This window comes from Bos taurus, chromosome 17, assembly GCF_002263795.3.
Source record: "Bos taurus isolate L1 Dominette 01449 registration number 42190680 breed Hereford chromosome 17, ARS-UCD2.0, whole genome shotgun sequence".
In the NCBI taxonomy this organism is placed as follows: Eukaryota; Metazoa; Chordata; class Mammalia; order Artiodactyla; family Bovidae; genus Bos; species Bos taurus.
The window spans coordinates 70,376,647-70,396,548 of record NC_037344.1 but is presented as its reverse complement, the minus strand read 5'-3'; the positions used below and the strand labels follow the sequence as shown (position 1 = coordinate 70,396,548).

The window sequence follows — 19,902 nt, the reverse complement described above, 5'->3', positions numbered from 1 at the left end:
TTTTTCACTGGGTTGAGTGTGCTCTATTTTAGACATGTTAAGTTTGGGGGAGGGGGGCCTTCCCTGGTGGCTCAGTGGTAAAGAATCCAACTGCAAAGCAGGAGGGTAAGAAAGACATAGCACCCCACTCCAGTGTTCTTGCCAGGGAAATCCTATGGACAGAAGAGTCTGAGCAAAGTCCATGGGCTTGCAAAAGAGTTGGACACAAGTTAGCAACTAAACAACAAGTTTTGAGAGGGTGCCATCCTTGTGAATGAAACATAGATCACAACTTGAGAAAAGGTTGGGGCTATGGACAGGTTTCTTTTTTTAAAAAGTCAACTTTGTTAAGATATAATTCATACACCATACAATTCACAGTGTAAATTGTACAATTCAGTGGTGTTTGGCATAGTCAGAGTTGTGCCCCAAAGCAGCACTGTCCATCAGCAGCCACTCCGTTTGTCCACTTCTTCCAGAAGTTGTTGTTCAGTCCCTCAGTCATGTCCATCTCTTTACCACCCCATGGACTGCAGCCCGCCAGTGTCCTGTCCTCCACCATCTCCTGGATTTTGTTCAAATTCATGTCCAATGAGTTGGTGATGCCATCCAGCCATCTCATCCTGTCGTCCCCTTCTCCTGCCTTCAGTATTTTCCAACATCAGGGTGTTTTCCAGTGAGTCAGCTCTTCGTACCAGGTGGCCAAAGTATTAGAGCTTCGGCTTCAGTCCTTCATGAACATTCAGGGTCGATTTCTTTTAGGATTGACTGGTTTGATCTCCTTGCTGTCCAAGGGACTCTAAAGCCTTCTCCAGCATCACAGTTTGAAACCAATAATTCTTTGGTGCTCAGCCTTCTTTGTGGTCCAGCTCTCACATCCGTATGTGAGTACTGGAAAAACCATCGCTTCCAGAAGTAGGCGACCACTAATCCACTTTCCAGCTCTAGATTTGTCTGCTCTGGACATTTCATGGAAATGAGATCTTATAACAGTGGTCTTTCCTGATGGCTTCCTTTACCTGCATGATGTTTTCAAGATGCATCCGTGTTGTGTCACGAACCAGCACGTTGGGTCTTTTCATAGTCGAGTAATACTCCATTGTGGATGGACGACATTTTGTTGGCCATTCATCCATTGATAGACATTTTGAGTTGTTTCTGCTTTTTGGCCCCTGTGAACAGTGCTACAGTGAACATCCATGTACAAGTTTTTGTGCAGTCGTGTGGTTTTTGCACATGTTCCTCAGAGTGGAATCGTGGAGTCATGTGGTTCCTCTGTGCCTAAAGGGACGGTTTTGAGTCACCTTCTTGGCAGACAAGCTGCATGAAAAGGCAAGGGCGTGAAGAAAGTGAAGCCGGGGAAGGCGTGTCCAGGGCAGGGTTTGAAAAGCCCTGCACGATGGCGGCTGGCAAGACCCATGGAGCCTCTCCAGCCACAAGACCATCTCCTGCAGTGGGCTTTCCACTTCTGCGCTTGCTCTTGTGGTCTGTTTGTGATGTGACAGTCAGAAGCTGGATGGTGTCTGTTGAGGTGAAAGGGGAGCTGAACCAAATTAAAAAGGAGCACTGCCAGCCTTTTTTGGGAGGGGCCTCAATAGCAATTCCACTGTTATTCCCTTAACCCACACGTATCTACACACGTTGGCCTAAAATCCAGAGTACCCCTGGAGATATCCAGGAGCTCGCAGAGAAAGGGAGAATGAACTCCAAGAAGGAGGCCTTGTTGGCGCTCTCTGTGGAAGTCTGCGAGCCCTGCCGTGCTCCTGTGGTCAGCGGCCTCTCTCTCCTTGTTTCCTTTTTGGAGTTAAGTCTCTTCTTACATTACCTCAGCCTCGTGGATCAGCCGTCTGCTTTCCTATAATTTCTAGCATTTAAATTAGTGGTGTCACAGTGTGCCCTTTCGTTTTGAGTAGGGTTCCTTGAGAACACAGAGGTGCTCAGCGGATGAGAGCACAGGGGCGGGAATAAACTGTCCACCACGGGTCGGAAGACCAGGAGAAGGGCAGCATGGCCCACAAGGAGAGAGCCTGTCATCCGCCCCCCGCCCCCTTCCTCGGTCCCAGCTCCAGTCCAGGCAGCACAAGCCCATGGAGGGGACTGTCCATCCCCCTGTCAGCCCAGGGGTGTTCAAGGAGCAGGGCGCTCAGTGATGGGGAAGCGGAGCATGTGCCTTTGTGGAAGCAATGCGGGTGGGCTCCCTCAGGGAATCGGGGTACACATAGAGACGGGACCCAAAGGCCGCTGGGTCCTAAGGAGTCACACAGTGTCTAAGGGAGTCCCTCCTGCTCAGAAACACAGTTGCGGTCGCTGGAGAAGATGAGACTGCTCAACACAGAACAGTTCTGTAGTTGGCACTGGGTTTTACTTGATGTAATGTGTTTATTATGGGAAAACGTGGACTTTCGGAAGCAGTGGGAGTAGCTTTCTGAAACATCCTTTCTATGTCTGTTTTGGCCAAAGGGATTGGCCGCCAGTACCTCTAGTAAATTCGTGTTCTGAATTCGGAGTTGCCAAATATTTCTCACTTTCTCTGTCCTCCTGTTCAGGGTTAGGGAAAGCATCAAGAATGAAAGCATGCAGTATCTCATTTGGTTAACCATTTCCGCCTTGGTCAGGTCAAGTGGATTTTGTGGTGGAAACTGCACACATTTGGTAGACTAAAATGGAAAAGTCACCAGCCAGGAACCCCTGGCTCTGGGGGTACCATATCCTACCTCTCCGTGTTTGTTTTGATTACTTTAATAATGTAGTATCATGAACTACTTAAACATACTTATTTTAGCAGATAACCCATGTTTCTGTTGCCCAGCAGAAGAAGTGAAACGTGACACCCACATTAGAAGCCCCAGGCGTCCCCTCTCCTCCCTTGCATTAACAATGCAATATTTCAGGCATGCGTGCTCTTTCTCTCCGTTGTGTTTGATTCTCCTGTGGCTCCATGGACTGTAGTCCACCAGGCTCCTCTGTCTTATGGATTTCCTAGGCAAGAATACTGGAGTGGGTCGCCATTCCCTTCTCCAGGGGATCTTCCCAACCCAGAAATCGAACCCATGTCTCCTGCATTGGCAGGCAGATTCTTTACCACTGAGCCCCCTGGAAAGCACCCAATACTTCCGGCAGGTCACCCTCACCCTCCTCAGCTTTGGTGTTGGAGCCTACAACAGAAGGACAACGGCTGCCCTGCTCAGCTCATGGGGCTGTCAGGAAAATCACGTGAGCGGTGTCTTAGAAGGCACTTGGGCATCTTGAGGTGCTGAGTAGAAGTCAGGAAGGATTCTGCCCCAGAGCTGGTATAGTGCTGTCTGGCTCCAGGCTGTGTGGACACAGCTCAGGGGTTTGGTGACAATAAAAGAATCGAATCCTGTTTTCTCTGTATGTTCTTCTAAAGAAAATTCTTAATGAAGAGAAGTCAGTCGATCAGATTCTGAGTCCCTCAGTGTATGTTCATTCAGAAGATGCTCTCTGAGTGCCTGCTAGGTGTGAGGCAGCTGTTCCAGGCAGTGGGGCTGCAGCTCTGAATAAAATGGGCAAGGTTCATGACCTGAGAACAAGTGGAAAACCATCTTTACCTTCTAATTTCAAAAATGTATTTCTTTTTGACCTTGCCTCACAACTTGCAGGGTCTCAGTTTCTAAAGCAGGGATTGAACCCAGGCCCCAGCAGGGAAAGCTTGGAATCCTAACCACTGGGCCACCAGGGAACTCCCATTTATCTTCTAATTGATTTGATACATCGGGTCTATCATTGAGTGCTTGCTGCTGCTGCTGCTGCTGCTAAGTCGCTTCAGTCGTGTCCGACTCTGTGCAACCCCATAGACGGCAGCCCACCAGGCTCCCCCGTCCCTGGGATTCTCCAGGCAAGAACACTGGAGTGGGTTGCCATTTCCTTCTCCAATGCATGAAAGTGAAAAGTGAAAGTGAAGTCGCTCAGTCGTGTCCGACTCTTCTCGACCCCATGGACTGTAGCCTTCCAGGCTCCTCCGTCCATGGGATTTTCCAGGCAAGAGTACTGGAGTGGGGTGCCATTGCCTTCTCCAATCCTTGAGTGCTTAGACATGTCTTATTCTCATCTACTTTTGATCAGATCTCACTTAAATCCAGCTTTAAATTGAGAATTTATCACAAGGTGGTCTCTGAATTACAATTAGACAAACGTCTACTGAAGGTTTAAGGTATTATTTTTCCTCAAACTCAGTCTGTTAAGCAGATTTCTTGGTGCCAGATAATGCTGGCATTTGAGGTAGAATTTTTGGCGCTTGTTTTAGTCAATTTGAGCTGAGACAGCTTCCTTCTACCCTGCAAGGTTTTAAATTCTTATCCCTTCCTTTGATTTGTGTCAGGGTGAACCGTTTGGTGTAAGAGGCTTGACTCCATATCTGCACCTGCCCCCATGCTGTCATCCGGCGTGGAGACCCAGCCCGTTCCACTTGATTCCTCCATGTCTGCTGAGGTGCAGGAATTATACTCTGAACTCCCAGGGAGTGCCTCCAAAGAGCTTCATGCTGACCCCGAGCCGAGTGCAACTCCAGATGTAAAACCCGGAGCCTCAAGCTCTCGTGTAAGTCAGAGTAGGGCTGTGCCCTCGGAGCTGCAGAGGACTCCTGCGGACAGTTGTCGTGAAGAAGCCCCCAAGACCTCGGACCATGGGGGTGAGCCTGGGCAGTGTGGGCTGGTGGACCCCTCAACAGAAGGTCCTGTGGCTCCTGGGAGCCTGGATAGGGAAGCGAAAGCCAAGAGCCTGGAGCAAAAGGTCTTCAGAGATGAAGGGGACCAGGCAGAGGTGGTGAGAGACCCCTGTGAGGGAGCGGAAGAAGACCTGCATCAGTATCCCACAGCTGCTGGAGAACAGCCCCGCCCCGGCCAGGTAAGACACGAGACCTTGGCTCACTCGGCGTCTCTCCAGCTGGACTGACGCGTCACAAGATAAAGTACAGATGCTCACAGGTGGCTTACAACTCATTCTTGAAACATTTCCAGAATGTTGATCTTGATGTTAACTTTCTTTCAGTGATCTTTGAAAACGTGTGTCGCATCAGACACTTGAAGAGAGGAAGTGCTTATCTCATGAAGAAAGTGTCAGTCCTGTGTGGCAGCTGCTGTGTATGGAATGTTGAGTCTCTTTGTGACAGTTGCATGGGGTTTCTGTGTTCAGTGTTAAGGAACAATGCGTACTGGTTGCTTGAGTTTGGTAGTATCACGGTCAGGACAGAGTGAGGTGTCACAGAGGTGCCTGAGGGAGATTGGACGCAGCAAGGGCTTCACAGGATGGAAACCCTCAAGGGGTCTCTCTGTTTCGAAAGTCATTTCTAAACTTTGATTATATTTTTTTCTACGTCAGAGATGATAATCTCCAAAGAACTGATTCAAGGTAACCCACTTGGTGGGAGGCTGAAGCTTAAATCAGAAAACCCGTTCTTTAATACAGAGTGAGAAGTGGAATCTCTGCTTAGTGTGACGTGAAAAATCCAGTCTCTGTGAGTTTGCTATTAGAGTAAGAGGGATTCGTTAGGTGAGACTAATGGGTAGTTGCTCCATGGCATACGGGATCTTCCTGGACCAGGAGTTGAACCCGTGTCCCCTGCATTTCAGGCAGATTCTTTACCACTGAGCCACCGAGGAAGCCCTGTGCTTGCTCTTTTGTTTGTTTTTCTTGGTGCTGAGAGTCACAGGGATAGATCTGCCTGGTTGAATCTGTTGTGAAAGCTTTAGCCTCAAGATATTCATGCTCAGCACAGATTCAGAAAATGTTCTGAATCATCTGCTGGCTGAAACATCCGAGGACTCAGTACATCGTCTGACAGATATGTGGACAGGAGACATCCAGTAAGGATGCACAGTGGCCGGTGATCACTCGAGGTGTGTGACACTCTTGAGAAACTTGTAATTTAATGGCATGTTCATAAAAGACCCAATCTCGTGTGATTTCCATGACTTCACTTAAGTGAAAGGCTGGTATGCTGAGGGCCAGTTAAGCTTGCTTCATTGTCACCCCGAGAGTCTCTGATCCTGAGGAAGTTCTCCACAGTGTGAAGGAGCTTGCTGTTTATGTAAAAAAGATCTTGTTGGACAGAACTCGTTTTCAGTTATTTAAAAGTGAAAAAAATCTGAACTTCACACTCTCAGTAGTGAAGCTGATGGCCATAAGCTCTTCTCCAGGTCAGCCAGGACACAGTGATCCCCATGTGCCTGCGGTTCTCAGTTCCTGTTGTTAAAAGTGTGTGACAGAGCAGTGCCCGAGACACCGTGTGCATGTTGCCAGGCTTTAAGGTAGAACTAGGGCTTCCTTAGTGGCTCTGCGGTGAAGAGTGCTCCTGTAGTGCAGGAGATGGGGGTTTGATCCCTGAGGTGGGAAGATACCGTGGAGGAGGAAATGGCAACCCACTCCAGTATTCTTTCCTGGGAAATCCCATGGACAGAGGAGTCTGGTGGGCTACAGTCCATACATGACTGAGCATGCACACAAGGTGAAACTTTCTCATTATTTTAGCAGTTCTCTTAGGTCAGTCCCTGTGGGGGGCTGTCATGAAATGCCTTACCCAGCTCACATAATCGATGCCTTATCTAAAGTTTCTCTGACTTGAGATCCACAGAGGAACACTCCTTGTAAACCCTGTAAAGGTGATTTAGAGTTCCTGTCCCACAGCTCTTCCCAGATGTGCAAGTGTAGGTAACAGGTCCATCTGGAGACTCGGAGTCTCATTGATTTTCAGTGTTCTTCAGTATACACACATGGTCACGGCTGTTCCCATGAGCGTCAAGAAGTGTGGGCTATCTCGTTTGCTTCATGTGTGGCCCTGCTTTTGTGTGTTCCGTGTGTCGGCGGTGGTTCTGCCTGAAGCTGGGACCACCACTGCCTGCAACTCAGGAAGCTTAGGCTTGGAGGAGGTCTGCAGGATCTAGGGCCCAAGGTTCAGAGATACATCAGGCCCCAGGGAGCTTTAACCAGCCTGCTTGTAAAAGCTGAAGAGCCTGGTATGTGTTCATTTCCCTCCTAAAGATATTTGTGGGGTTTTTTTTTTTTTTTCTGGCTCTATAGTAACCTCATAGGTATGAACCAGTATTGCATCTTTTTAGGACTCACAGCCAGCTTTTAACAGGAAATGAGATTACAGATGAACAGTAAGAATGGTTTTCAGTACCCTCCTAAAATCTGCCTCGACTTTGGAGAAGTATGGCAAGTTGATTTTGGTTGAAAGCAGTGGGCAGGAGAGTGACACGTTGGCTGTGGCAGGCTGAGGTGGAGAGGTCGCTGTCGGTTTGACAGATTCCACTGTGGTGTGGCCTTTCTTATTTTACGTAGTGTATATCATGCTACAGACTGATGTAGTGATCTCACTTAATTTGCAAGAGGGATCCACATTAACTTTTATCTTGGAAACAGATTTTGCAAGGAATATTAAGACACTAGTGATCAGCTATGGACATCAGCTAAAAAATCTAGATGGTAGAGAGAAATGTTTAGGACTTTACCTCTAGGAATCCTGAAACTTAAGTACATTTGTTGTTGTTATTCAGTCGCTAAGTCGTGTCTGACTCTTTGCGACCCCGTGGACTGCAGCATGCCAGGCTTCCCTGTGCTTCACTGTCTCCTGGAGTTAGCTCAAATTCATGTCCATTGAGTCAGCAATACTATCTAACTGTCTCATCCTCTACAGCCCCTTCTCCTCCTGCCCTCAATCTTTCCCAACATCAGGATCTTTTCCAGTGAGTCGGCTCTTTGCATCAGGTGGCCAGAGTTTTGGGACTTGAGCTTCAGCATTAGTCCTTCCAGTGAATATTCAGGGTTGATTTCCTTTAGGATTGACTGGTTTGATCTCCTTGCAGTCCAAGGGGTTCTCAAGACTCTTCTCCAGCACCACAGTTCAAAAGCATCAATTCTTCGACACTCAGCCTTCTTTGGGCTTCCCAGGTGGCTCAGTTGGTAGAGAATCCGTCTGCAATGCAGGAGGCCCAGGAGACACGGATTCAGTCCCTGAGTTGGAAAGATCCCCTGGAGCAGGGCATGGCAACCCACTCCAGGATTCTTGCCTGGAGAATCCCACAGACAGAGGAGCCTGGTGGGCTACAGTCCATAGGGTCACAGTCAGACAGACCTAAAGCGACTAAGCACACACACACAGCCTTCTTTATGGTCCAGCTCTCACATCTGTACCTGACTACTGGAAAAAACTAGCTGATAAAGTATTATAGGAAGAGAACTTCATGTCTGATAAGTTTTTGCAAGTGTTACATGATGGGCTGGCCTTAGGAGGGCGGTGGAGTTACACACAGGACACTTAGGCTACTCAGCCACAGCTTGCAAGTTGTCTGTTCTGTGCTCTTATCTGCACTTGGGGCCCAGGCTGGTCAAGCTCCCACCTGATCTGGAGGTCGCCCACCACCCTGCTGGCAGTGCTTGGGTGTCCCTCACATCCGACATCAGCCTCACCTGGTCGTATCTGATAACCCAGATCAGATCTGAAACTTAAAGCTTTGTAGGGTCCACAGCCCCTACGCGGGGAGACTTGTTTTTCCTTACTTAGGACCTTTCAAGAGGTCAGCGAGGGAGAGGGGAATCTGTCACTCTTGGCCCCTGCGTCTCCCCTTCCCTGTTAGGATCGTGCTGCTAACCAGGGAGAAGGGGATGACCTGAAGCAGTTGGCTTGGGTGGGAGGGCTCTAGCTAGGACCCCTCCTTCGAGCAGCAGGTGTGGAGGAACTGAACTCCCAGCAGCCCCACCAGGGCCCCCTCAGGAGTCACCTGGCGAGATCACCAGGGCCCTTGGGAATCTGAGGGGAGCTGTGTGCTGCTGGCGGGAGGTCCACTCTCACCCTGCAGAGGCTCTTTAGACCCAGAAGAGCTTAGGGCGGTCACCCCAGATGACACCGGGGTCTGCTGATGACAGTCCTGTCAGCTTTCTCACAGGAAGGGATGACAAGTGTCTGAGGTGTGCTGGGTGGCGAGAGCTTCTGTTCATGGCGCAAGCTGTCTGTGGTCCCCATTTATAAAACCACCTAGGAGCTCGCTCTCCGCCCCGCGAAGCTACAGTTGGGCATCCTGAGGCTGGAGCAGAGCTGAGTCTGGGTCCTCCCCCCTCGGCTTCTGCTCCAGCACTCGGCCTTGCCTATAGAGTGTTGATCTGAAGAACTATTCGAATAGCATCCAGTCTCACCCCTCAGACACAGCCTGAGAATTAGAAGTGTGCAGGGCAGTGTCATTTGGAGTAAGGATCAAGGGTTACCACAGAAAAAGGTGCTTTCTTAACCTTTCATTTTGAAATAATTTGAGACTCACAGAAGAGTTGCAGAAGCAATGTGAAGACCTTCATGTGGATCCCTCTCCTGTTAGCTTTTCACCACATTTGCTTTTTTCCCCTTCTGATCTTAGTTTGCAGTTGCAGATGTGAGGCTTAAATGCCTGACTGTGTATTTACTCACAGACATCCGGCATTCTGTTAGGTGGCTGCAGTACACGAATCAAAATCAAGACATTAACCCTTTTATCGAAAGACCACATTCACACTGGACCAGTTGTCCCACTGACGTCTTTTACCAAAAGAAAATGTTTTTTTGGTCTAAGAGAAAAATTCAAGATCACTCGTGGCATTCATTTGTCATGTCTCTTTAGTCTCCTTTAATCTGCAGTGTTTCCTCAGCTCATGACCTTGACACTTGCAGAGTGCAGGCCGTTTATTTTGTAGCATTGTCCTCAGCTTGGGTTTGTCAGACATTTCCTCATGATCAGATCGTGGTTGTGCATTTAGCGGGGCAGGAATCCCACAGAAATGATTGGTTCTTCTCCATACATCCTCTCTCAGGCTTGGTGTAGGGGGTGCCTCCTTCCTGGGCAGGGGAACTGCCCGGCCTCTCCACTGTGGAGGTACCATTTTCCCCTTCACAATTATTGAGTATCTTGTGGGGCGATATTTGAAGAATACGTAATTATTTCTGTTTCTCATTCAAACTTTTAGCCAGTAGGTTTAACACCCACTCATGAGTCTCCTTGAGGTAATAATCATGATGGTTCCCAAGCGGTGATTTTCTAGTTCCGTCCTTCCTTCCATGATGAGTAAGAGCTTTCTCCTCTCCCCATTTGCAAATACATTTGACCCAGCATCACGCTAGAATTTGTACGCTTTGGTCAAGTACAGTAACAGTAAGTTCTGTGGGAGAGAGGTGTTTTGAGTTCATGCTTCGCCAAAGCATTCATCTCTAAAGTTGCGAGAAAAAGCAAAGGCACAGTCCTGCTTCCTGCATGACGCTCCATGCCAGGCCTCTTCTCTCAGGTCCAGTGACGATACTTTTTTCCCCCTGTACTTGCCATCACTTGGGTCTTCTGTTTCCACCGCAGAACTTTGCTTAGAGAAGAAATGGTTTTGCTTATTGTTTTTTTAAGTGCTATAAAAAAAATTGTCAGAAGTTACAACAGTGACTTCACCATCTGTAGATTTAAGTGAGTGTTGTGTCAGTCAGAATCTTGTACTTACCAATTAAATTAGTGTAGGGGAAAATTCTACTCTTTTTTTTTTTTTGAACATCAAAAGATTATTGATGTAAAAGAAAACCAGTGGTTAGAACTCCAGACTTCCGCTTCAGGGGACATGAGCTCCACCCTTGGTGGGGAGGGGGAGTACTAAACCCCTCGTGCCTCAGGGCGAGGCAAAAAGAAAAACCAAAAGATTTTTTTAAAAAAATAGAAGAAGACCAAAAAACCCCCAGATATCTCCAGTTAAGGAATTTAGTGCTTTTGTCTGTGTGGGAAGATGCAAGAGTCTGAACTCACTGAACTCATTCCTCTGATGCACACCTCAGCTCCCTGAGGTCAGTGTCCTGTGCCTCTCTTCCTGAGTCTCCTTGGGGTGCGCCGTCACGCATGGCGTGGCTGCGGCAGTTGAATGCTGGCCGGCGGGCATGTAGTTCCTACCCTCAGTTTCCTCAGGGTGATGCGAGAAGTTCAGCCTCTCTGTGCCCCGATGCTGGTGCTGAGTCAAATCTCTGGGACAGAGTTTTGGGACAGGTGAAGTAGAAAAGGATAACTTTATTGCTTTGCCAGGCAAAGGGGGACACAGTGGGCTAATGCCCTCAAATCCAAGTGTCCCCACTTGGGGAAGACAGTGAGGAGTTTTATAGTAATTGTTCAAAGAGGGCGTGATTAGCTGGTGGACACCCTTCTGATGGGTCAGTGATGAGGTAAGTAGGAGTGCACATCGTCAACCTTTGGGTCCAACTGGTCTGGGGTCTACATTGCAAAAAAAAAAAACAAAAAACAAATGTAAATCAGTGGGCAAATAAACAGAGGTGAGCCAGAAGGACACTTTGATGTGAGCAGCCGTCGTCGGTCAGTCGGCGTCTGCAGCTGGCCAGCCCACTTGGACCCTGTCCTCATCGGGCTCCACACCCACGCTGCCCCTGCCTGTTTTCCTGAAGTCCCTCTTGTCCGTTGTCATTGATGGTGCTCCCCCTCATCCCCTGCTCCAGTGAACAGGGATGAAAAGGGAAAGTAGCCCTTCCAGGAAGAAAGAACATGGTTAGGGGCTGGGTGCCATCCAACTTCCTGATAGTTTCCAGTTAGGTTTTCACTTTATTAAGATCACACTGCACCAGTGTGTTTATTGATTCAGAAGACACAAGGTTTTGTTTGGATCTGTCAGGACCTTGGGAAACTTGACTTTTCAAGTTCAAAGTCTAGAGGAATGGAAGTTTTACTAATAATATGAACTTGAATTTGCGGCTTCCTTCAGTTCCCAGTCCTTGTGACCACTAGCACATTTCTAAGAGCTGCAGAGAAGCCTCTCAGAGGATCGTTGGCATTGTGAGCTCAGAGTCTCTGGGTCTTCCTTGACCACTGGGTTTTCTTACCGCAGGAGGACCTCCGGATGCAGGCAAGTGAAGAACTTTTATGCACGGGCCTCCCTGAAGATGGTCTGAGGAACAAAGGTATCCATTTCTCTCACATCCTTTCCTTTTTCCACTTGTTACACCATTTTTGTTCCCACTGAGAACATGAGGATTGTAGGACCCCATCTTGCACAAAGGACCGGCTGTAGCAGCTGTTGGTATTACTGCCCATGGACATGCTCGGAGGCCCCTGGTGTTATCCAATGGTGCCTCTTCTGTGACTAACTTTGCTTCCCACTTTTTCTGTAATGAGGCATTGACTATGAGTTGAACCTTAAAACTAGTGTGGAATCTTCCATTTGACTTTATAAAGCAACCCTGCCTTCCAAACGAGTTCACATGGACAGGGCAGGAACTACTGCCTCACAGGACATCCCACTGTGTTCATCCCACGTCCACTCCCCATCACCTTGAGAGTTTGCCAAGCTCATTTCTGTTACCTCATTTGCTCCTCAGGTTTTGCAGTGGTAAAGAACTCTGCCTGCCAATGCAGGAGATGCAAGAGACTCAGGTTTGATCCCTGGCTTGGGAAGATCCCCTGGAGAAGGGAATGGCAAACTGCTCTTGCCTGGAGAATCCCACGGACAGGGGAGCCTGATGGGCTACAGTCCAGGGGGTCGCGAAGAGTCAGACGTGACTGAGCACGTACACATATTTGCTCCTCAAAACAATGGTAGGATATGGGCCTCAGAGATACTACTTCATTGTGATTGATCTGTTCATTGATTAAGCAAGAAACCGAGGCCTAAAAGAGGGTGCTGAGCCAAGATTCTGTGTGTATCTGTTGCATAATTAAGATTAACTATGTAGAATAATTAGAGCTGCAAAAAAAAAAAACAAACAGCAAATATGTTTAATCACATGAACATTTTGTTACTGTGGAACAGCGTCAGATTTGATGATGCTTCTTGGCAGCCTGGACAGAAAAGGGGGTGCAGACCATCCCTGTGAGAAAGGACACTTGTCCTAGTTCATCCTCCTGCTTCCTGCTGCTGGAGTTTCTCTCTGTGGCTCAAAGGCCTTGCTGTCCTGTGGAGAGTAAAGCTCTGAAGTTGAGGATAGTCATTATCTTCCTGTAATTCACATTTTGGAGGAGTGGAAAGTTGAAAAATGAGCCAGTACCACACCCATTTAAAAGGCAACCAGGAAGCGGTCTAGACATTTGGGGCACTGACTTTTTTTTTTAATTAAGGTATAGCTTACATACAGTGAAATTCACTCGTGTGTGTGTGTGTACACAAACATGCAGTTGTGTAATCACATAAAAAAAATGGAACATTTCCATCTTGCAGGCTCCTTATCCTCCTCTCCAACCCCTCCAGTCCATTTTCTTTGTTCAAGATTGTGTGTTGGGTGTTATGTGTCCATTGCATTTTCATACAAGTTTAAGACTGTCTGTCAATTTCTGCAAATGTAAGCACCATTTAAACAGTTGTCACACGACTACAAATCCACGATGTTCAACCAAGGTTGCGAAACTCCTGTGCTGCTGAAACAGGCATACACCTCACAGAACACATTTCACCCTCCAGTGTGCCTAACTTGTAACAGCTTCCCTCACTTAATTCCTTGTTCTGCTGACATCTGTAACATACCTACCAGTCACCAGGGTCACCATGGGGTGTTCAGTACAGAGTGAGCAGTAAGATCCAATAGCATTTGTTGATGTCACCTAACTGTAGTCATTTATCGGCTCCACAAGTATTTACTGAGTGCTGTTATGTACCGGGTATTACGCTAGACAACAGGGAGGTGGAGATACCAAATCAGAGGTGATCATTCCCCTCGTGGAGCTTATGTTCTAGTGGGAGCTAGATCTGTAGGTTGATTTGCATCTTGCTTTGTCTGCTCAGTGCAGGCGTCCTGTTATATGCATGCAGCATACATACAGGCATATACACATATTTACCTCTATGTGAACAGCTTTGGGAGAGGGACAAAAAGTCTTTTGTAGATTAACAGGTTGGGGGAACTTCTTTATACTGCATCCTGTGCCTAGAGTTTCAGAGAACTTCTGGGAAGTAAAACTCCTTCATGAGTTACATTTACATCTTAGGTATTTTGTGTGTGTGTGTTTTAATGTTTCATAATGAAAAATTTCTCACTTACTCAGAAGAGGAAAGGAAAAAATACTAAATCCCTGTGAACCTGTCTCTCACCTTCAATTATTACCAACTCATGACCGACCCTGTAGGGCGGCAAGCCTTGCAGGTAATCGGGTTCAAGACTCATATTCCACTTACAGATTAATCTCTTTTACTTAAGGCTTTATATGTTACTATTCTATTTCAAAGATAATTTTATTTATTACTTATTTATTCGAGTATTAAGATGGTCATTTCGTAACATAAGCTATTTTAATGTGAGTCTGCTTTATAAATGCTTTAGGATGAAAGCTTCCTAAGACTGAAGTAAGCGTATGTCTCCCATTATCGTCATTTGTCCAGCTAGGTCAGTGTGTTTAAGTAAGTAACACATTTAAAGAAAGGATTTGTTCAGAATAACCTGTTTCTTTCAGGTACTCTTTTGGCTCTCTGTCATATTTTGCAAAGAAGAACAAAGCCAATGGTATTGTAACACTAACTTTGCAATCCTCTTTTGGAGTTGTTTTTGTTGCGTGATTAAATTTATGAAGTTAGAGCAAATGATTACACATTAATTCAGATTTATTTCTCTTGTGCAGAAGGAAATGTACAAATCACAGCTGAAACTCTTCTGACATCTACTGAGGAAGTCCAAGTTATGAAGGTCCATGGAACTAAGGTGGACGATAACAAAGGACTCGAGAATGGCCGTGTGAGTCAGGGTCTCTTGGCTGGGTGTCGTGGACACTCAGAGACAGACGAAATCATGACCAGTGCTGAGGTTTCAGAGTCCAGCACCTTAGTTTCTCTAGAGCCTTTAAACATTGTGGACCCTGGATTAACAGAAGCAAATCCAAAAGAAAAAGAATGTGAAGAAATAAGAACTTATCCTTCTTGGTTGTCATTGTTACCAGGGAACAGTGCTGTTTCCAAAGTGGACAGCAGGGAGGAAGAGTTACGTAAATTAAACCTCGTCTGTGAAGCCGATGACAATCACCAACAGGTCCCTGGGCACCACAGTGAGAGACACAGTTCTGCACATGACAGTCCCAAAGCCACGAGAAAGGTGGTTATAACAGAACCCTCAGAAGAAAATTCTAAAGTTTCCCATTTCACATCAGGTTTATCTGGTCCAGGATCCAGAACAACATCCTCAGAAAAGCGTGGTCTTGAAGGTGATGGCTTGCCAAAGGGATCTGCTGGAAAGACGCACAGTTCCTGTTTGGATGGGAATGGTCAAAGCCAGAACTTGTCTTCTAGAGAAGAACACAAACAGCCTTTGAACCCTAGAAGTGAAAGAGAACTCTTCCTTGTTAACACCAGGCAACCAGGAGAGAATTCTAGTCGCCACTGTTCTGGAAAAAAAGAGACTACTGTCTTCCCCAAAGAAAATGCCCACGATCACTACTGCCCTCGAGGCAGTCCCCATATAGGCTGCTCCAATTCCTTCCTACCCAGTTCTTTTACTAAAGCCATGGAAGGAATGCTTGAAAAAAATGATTTGAAAATCACTTTAGATGTTCACGGTAGCTTGGCAAACAATGAGGACCACAGAGGAACTTTTGCTGAAATGAGCCAACCAGGCACAGACTCTGAAGGGAGTCATTTTCCCTCCTCGGTGCAGATTGAAGAACCAGAACAGACAACTACCCTGGAGCCCAGTGTGCTGACTGAGAAGACTCACAGTAGAGACTGTGACTCCTTAGTCCGTACCCAGAGAAATCTAGAAGGCAGACCCCAGTTAAACCAAGCCTCACCTAATGGATTTTTAATTGAAGGGAAATCCCTTGTGAGTTTAACGCCAGAGGACCAGATAAATTCTATAAATGAGATGTCTAAGCCCAAGAAAGACATTACTCCATTGCCACCATCCCTAGAACTTGATGACAGGCCTGAGTCAGAAATAGCCATACAAAATGCCCAGGACCATGGTCCACATTTAGGTAAACAGAGCGCTGCCTGGGAGGTGAATAAATTTCCTCATGACAACAAACTGGTTGTAAACAAAACAGGAAGTGAATGTGTTTTAAATCAAGTGTCCCTTAATTCTGAAACCCACACAAAGTTGCCAAGCGACAAAGAGATGCCTGTGGCAGTGAGCGGGGGTTCCCGCCAGAGCCAGCGCCCTCCATCAGAGGATGGCACAGCTGTCACTGCCGGAACCCACCCCATTCCTGTGAAAACAAAGACGGAAGACATCTCTCCACCAAGTGACAGAACCTGTGGTGCCTCTTCAAACAGCAGATCAGAACGCCTAGAAAGAAAGACCGAAGCAGCTAACTCGGGAGTAGGTAGTCTGCATTCTGGACTTCCCTCAGATAAGAGCAAAGTGGCAGCCTTGCCTGTAGAGGTCTCAGTCCGGGAACGTCAGAGCGTTCCGTCTCAGGATCTCTCTAGCTGCCCTTGTGTGAAGAAAAACGTCCCAGAGGAGAGCAGGTGTGCTGCCCTGGAGCCCAGCAGAACGACCCTGGGCGTTGAGAACTGTCTGTTAACCAAGTATGAAGATACCTTTCAGCATATCGATCACCACTCCCAAGGGAGAGACAGCTCTGTGGAAAGCTGCAGCTGTAGAAAGAATTGTGCATCGGAGGAAAGTGAGCCAGGTGAGGGAGAAACTGAAGGCAGCCTTCCTGGAGGTGAGGCCAGAGATGAAATGATGGCAGGCACGTTAAACAGTGAAGCTCCAGACCAAACCACCCGACCATGCAAGGAAGGGCCAGAGGAAAAAGAACAGGACACACCCAAAGAGACTGTGTTCTGTCAACGTGATGTTTCTGCTCGTGTCGCACAAGAATTAAACCAACCCACAAACATTCCAAGTCCTGAAAAACTGTTTGGCCAGTTTCCTCCCATAATGTTCTCCGGTGTTAAGAACGTGAACCAAGCAGCTGAAACTCCCAAGCAGAAGGCAGATGACGCCCTCGGCTCCCAGGGTAACCCAGGCGGACCCAATGAATGCAGAGGTGAAGGTAACCCAGCTGAGGAGACGCTCGGCCGTGACCAGTGCAAGTCGCCCACAGAGCCTGACAGAGAGGCGAGCCACAGCCTGAAGGCTCCACCCGTTGGTTCAGGCAGTAACAGTTCAGCATCTGGCAGGAGCCCCAAGAAAGGGGGCTGTGGGAGGACTTCTGATTGTGCGGAGCCCACAGATGGGACAGCACATGTGGTCTCCACAGGCTGTAGTGATGAGCCCACAGAAGGCATTCTGGATGGAAGGGTTTCTGGTACTCTCACTGGGGGTGCAAGGCACGCCAGGGCAACGTCGCTGGAAGCCTCAGCGAGTACGCTGTCCCAGAGGGGAGCGCCTGTCGCTGCATTTATAGGAGTGATTGACCAGGAGTCGGATTTTCAAGATGCTGCTTCTTCTACATCAGACTCTCTCAATATTAAAAAATCATGTGAAGAGAAAGTATGGAGACCGGTAGAAGACTGTGAAATGGAAGTGTGTCCAGGCCCTTGTGTGCCTGACACGGGGTCTGTTGCAGATCATGAACCAGATGTAAGAGTATTGGGTAAAATAAATATGTCTTTAAATTACATTCATCATGAAGAGCAAGTTAAAGAAGCATCCCTGAGAGAAACACAAGGAACAATTGAAGGATCAAGACTAGAAATAAATCCTGAGCAAGACAAAGAAAATACCATTGGAATTTCTTCAGTAGAGTTGACATCTTCTGGACACCACGATGTAAACTCTGTCCCCTCGAGAAGCCCGAAATCCACTGAGATAATGCCTTTGCACCCATTGTCTCAAAAAAAATCAGAAACAATTATTAATAGTGAAGAAACTGACCCCCAAAACCTTTTTAAGCCAATAGACGGTGAAATGCCTTGTGAGAATAAGAACACCACAGTCCTGCCTGAGATGGAAGGAGGAGCACCAAGGAGTGAGAGTGAGCCTAGCAAAGAGAGCAGCACAGCCATTAGGGCGGAGAGCTCGCCTTTGATGCTAGATGCAGAAACTAATGTGAAAGGAGAAGACACTGCAGAGCAGCAGAGCGGGCCGTGGGGTCAGTTTCCTGCCGGGCAGGAGTCGCAAGAGATGGCAATCAGGGAAGGCGGTCTCGCTGATGTCCCAAGCCAGGCATCTCAGACCCACCTTAGAGCTCCGAGGGTGCCGGCTGACTCGGAGAGACGCCCAAGCCAGAAGGTTCTGAGCCACAAGGAAGAGGAGCAGGCACGCCAGAAAGAAGCACACACAGTGTTGGGACAGTGCACAACATCTCATACGTTGTCAGATGAGGGGCAGAGTCAGAGCCCACCTCAGGGTGGCGAAAATGAGCCCGCCTCAGAAACGGAAGTCACCTCAGCAAAGCCGGCCACGGGCGCCTCTGCCGTGGGGCCTCAGAAGCCCATTGACGTGGAGGAGGAAAGCTCGTGTCACCCGCTGAGAAAGGACACAGAGTCATGCACATGCCCCGGCCCCCGCACTGCCCCTCGGCGTGCTCAAGACCCCAGCTCCACGGGGCGGGAGGCCTTCCACGGTGCCTTTGGGAACACTTCTCACAGGAAGGGGGCGCTGCCCTTAAAGAAGCAGCCCCCCCGAACCTGCAAGAAAGTCTCCTGCCAGGAGCTGGTCTCCGTAGGGAGGAAAAGGAGTAGAATTGCACATTCTGCTTTCCTAAAGAGTTCCTCTGAGACCATCCCCACAAAAGCACACAGGTTTCTCACTTCCCGTGCCATGTCTGTACCTGCGTGCCCAGAGCCCGAAACAGCCCCTGCCAGAAGCCTTGTGAGCCACGTACCAAAGCTGAAGGCTGCCCCGGGCCCACCCTCGGGGGGCCTGAATGTGCGGATGCCTACCAAAGAATTGGCCTTACTCAGCAAGCTGTCTATCCTCGCCTCCAGACTGGTCCCCGCTGCCAGGACCCAGAAGCTGCGGTCCCGGCGGTGCTCCTCGGACCTTCTCCCCGTGGCTAAAAGCTACAAGCAGCTCCGATACCGGAGGCTCCTGGACGGCTTCTCCTGCAGCATGACGCAGCTGAACCCGTGTCTGGCAGCTGGTGACTGGGACAGAAGGCCTAGCAGTAAACCCCTGATGCTTTATTCGCTCGAAACTGTCAAAATGAGCTTCATAGATGTGAGTGACAAGATGCCATCGCTGCTGCTCGGTTCCGAAACCTTCCCGGTATCCTTCCGTGTGAAGCTGGGCCCTGAGCGCGTGGCCGAGTCCCCTAGGACTTTCCCCGAGCACTGTGCGCCCGCGAGACTCGCCTTAGGAGAGGCCCGCTGGGGCCGTTCTCCACCTCCCAAGTGGACCTTCTCCTTCTTCCTGGCCCAAGGCTGCCCTGGAATGGCCACATTCAGGGAAGACCCTGGCCTCTGCAGCCAGGCAGGCGCCCAGCCTCCAGTTCCCCTCCAGGACCGCAGGGCCACCGCCCTAGTCCAGACCAGAGGGGGCTGTTCCGTCCTCGGGCTCCACACGCTCCTAGCACTCTGCTCCCCGGGATGCTACCGGATCTGGACGAAGAAACGGAGCTGCGTCAGCCACACGCCTGCCATGCAGAGGCTCTTCATGACCCAGTTAACACAGGGCCTCAAAGGGCTGCGGTCTCCCGCCTCCATAGCTGACAAGGTCTTCTGCTCCCTGCCCTACTCGGTGGGCCGGGTGCTGTCCATCTGGAGCCAGCATGGGCCTTCCGCCTGCCCCTTGGAGATCTCTGCCCTTCCACCCTCTCACAGCAAGCGGCAGTCACCTCTGGGCGCCATGAGCAGGTAAACTCCATGCCCCGTCCTTTGCTGAAGTCCCGTGTTTGCATCCTCCCACTGGGGAGAGGGGAGGGCGCTCCTAAAGCTACAAGGCTCAGAGTCTGTGTCTGCATTGCCTGTTTATTGCCAGATCTCTGCTAAGAAAGTGCAGCAGTAATTCTGAAGTACGGGCCCCTCGAATTTTCCTGAAGGATCTGGATTTCCTGCAGAACCCTTTATTTGGTACCTTCCTTCATTCTGTTGGTTTAATTCTAC

The 19,902-nt window shown here is 48.7% G+C and overlaps 1 protein-coding gene across 7 annotated transcripts in view; it reads left to right on the top strand.

The window, feature by feature from the left end:
• Positions 1–19,902, top strand: part of PRR14L (proline rich 14 like) — a 50,014-nt gene that overhangs the window by 4,707 nt on the left and 25,405 nt on the right. For 4 of the 7 annotated variants that reach the window (XM_015475599.3, XM_059876438.1, XM_002694639.7 and 1 more), the window contains exons 2-4: positions 4,319–4,842; positions 11,821–11,893; positions 14,538–19,653. In XM_015475599.3, the coding sequence (XP_015331085.1) occupies positions 4,369–4,842; positions 11,821–11,893; positions 14,538–19,653 (5,663 nt within the window). In that variant the 5' untranslated portion in view covers positions 4,319–4,368. Of the gene's footprint in view, positions 1–4,318; positions 4,843–11,820; positions 11,894–12,310; positions 12,528–14,537; positions 19,654–19,902 lie in introns of those variants that run through there. The other 3 variants (XM_005218189.5, XM_005218190.5, XM_059876439.1) reach the window with 3 other exon arrangements.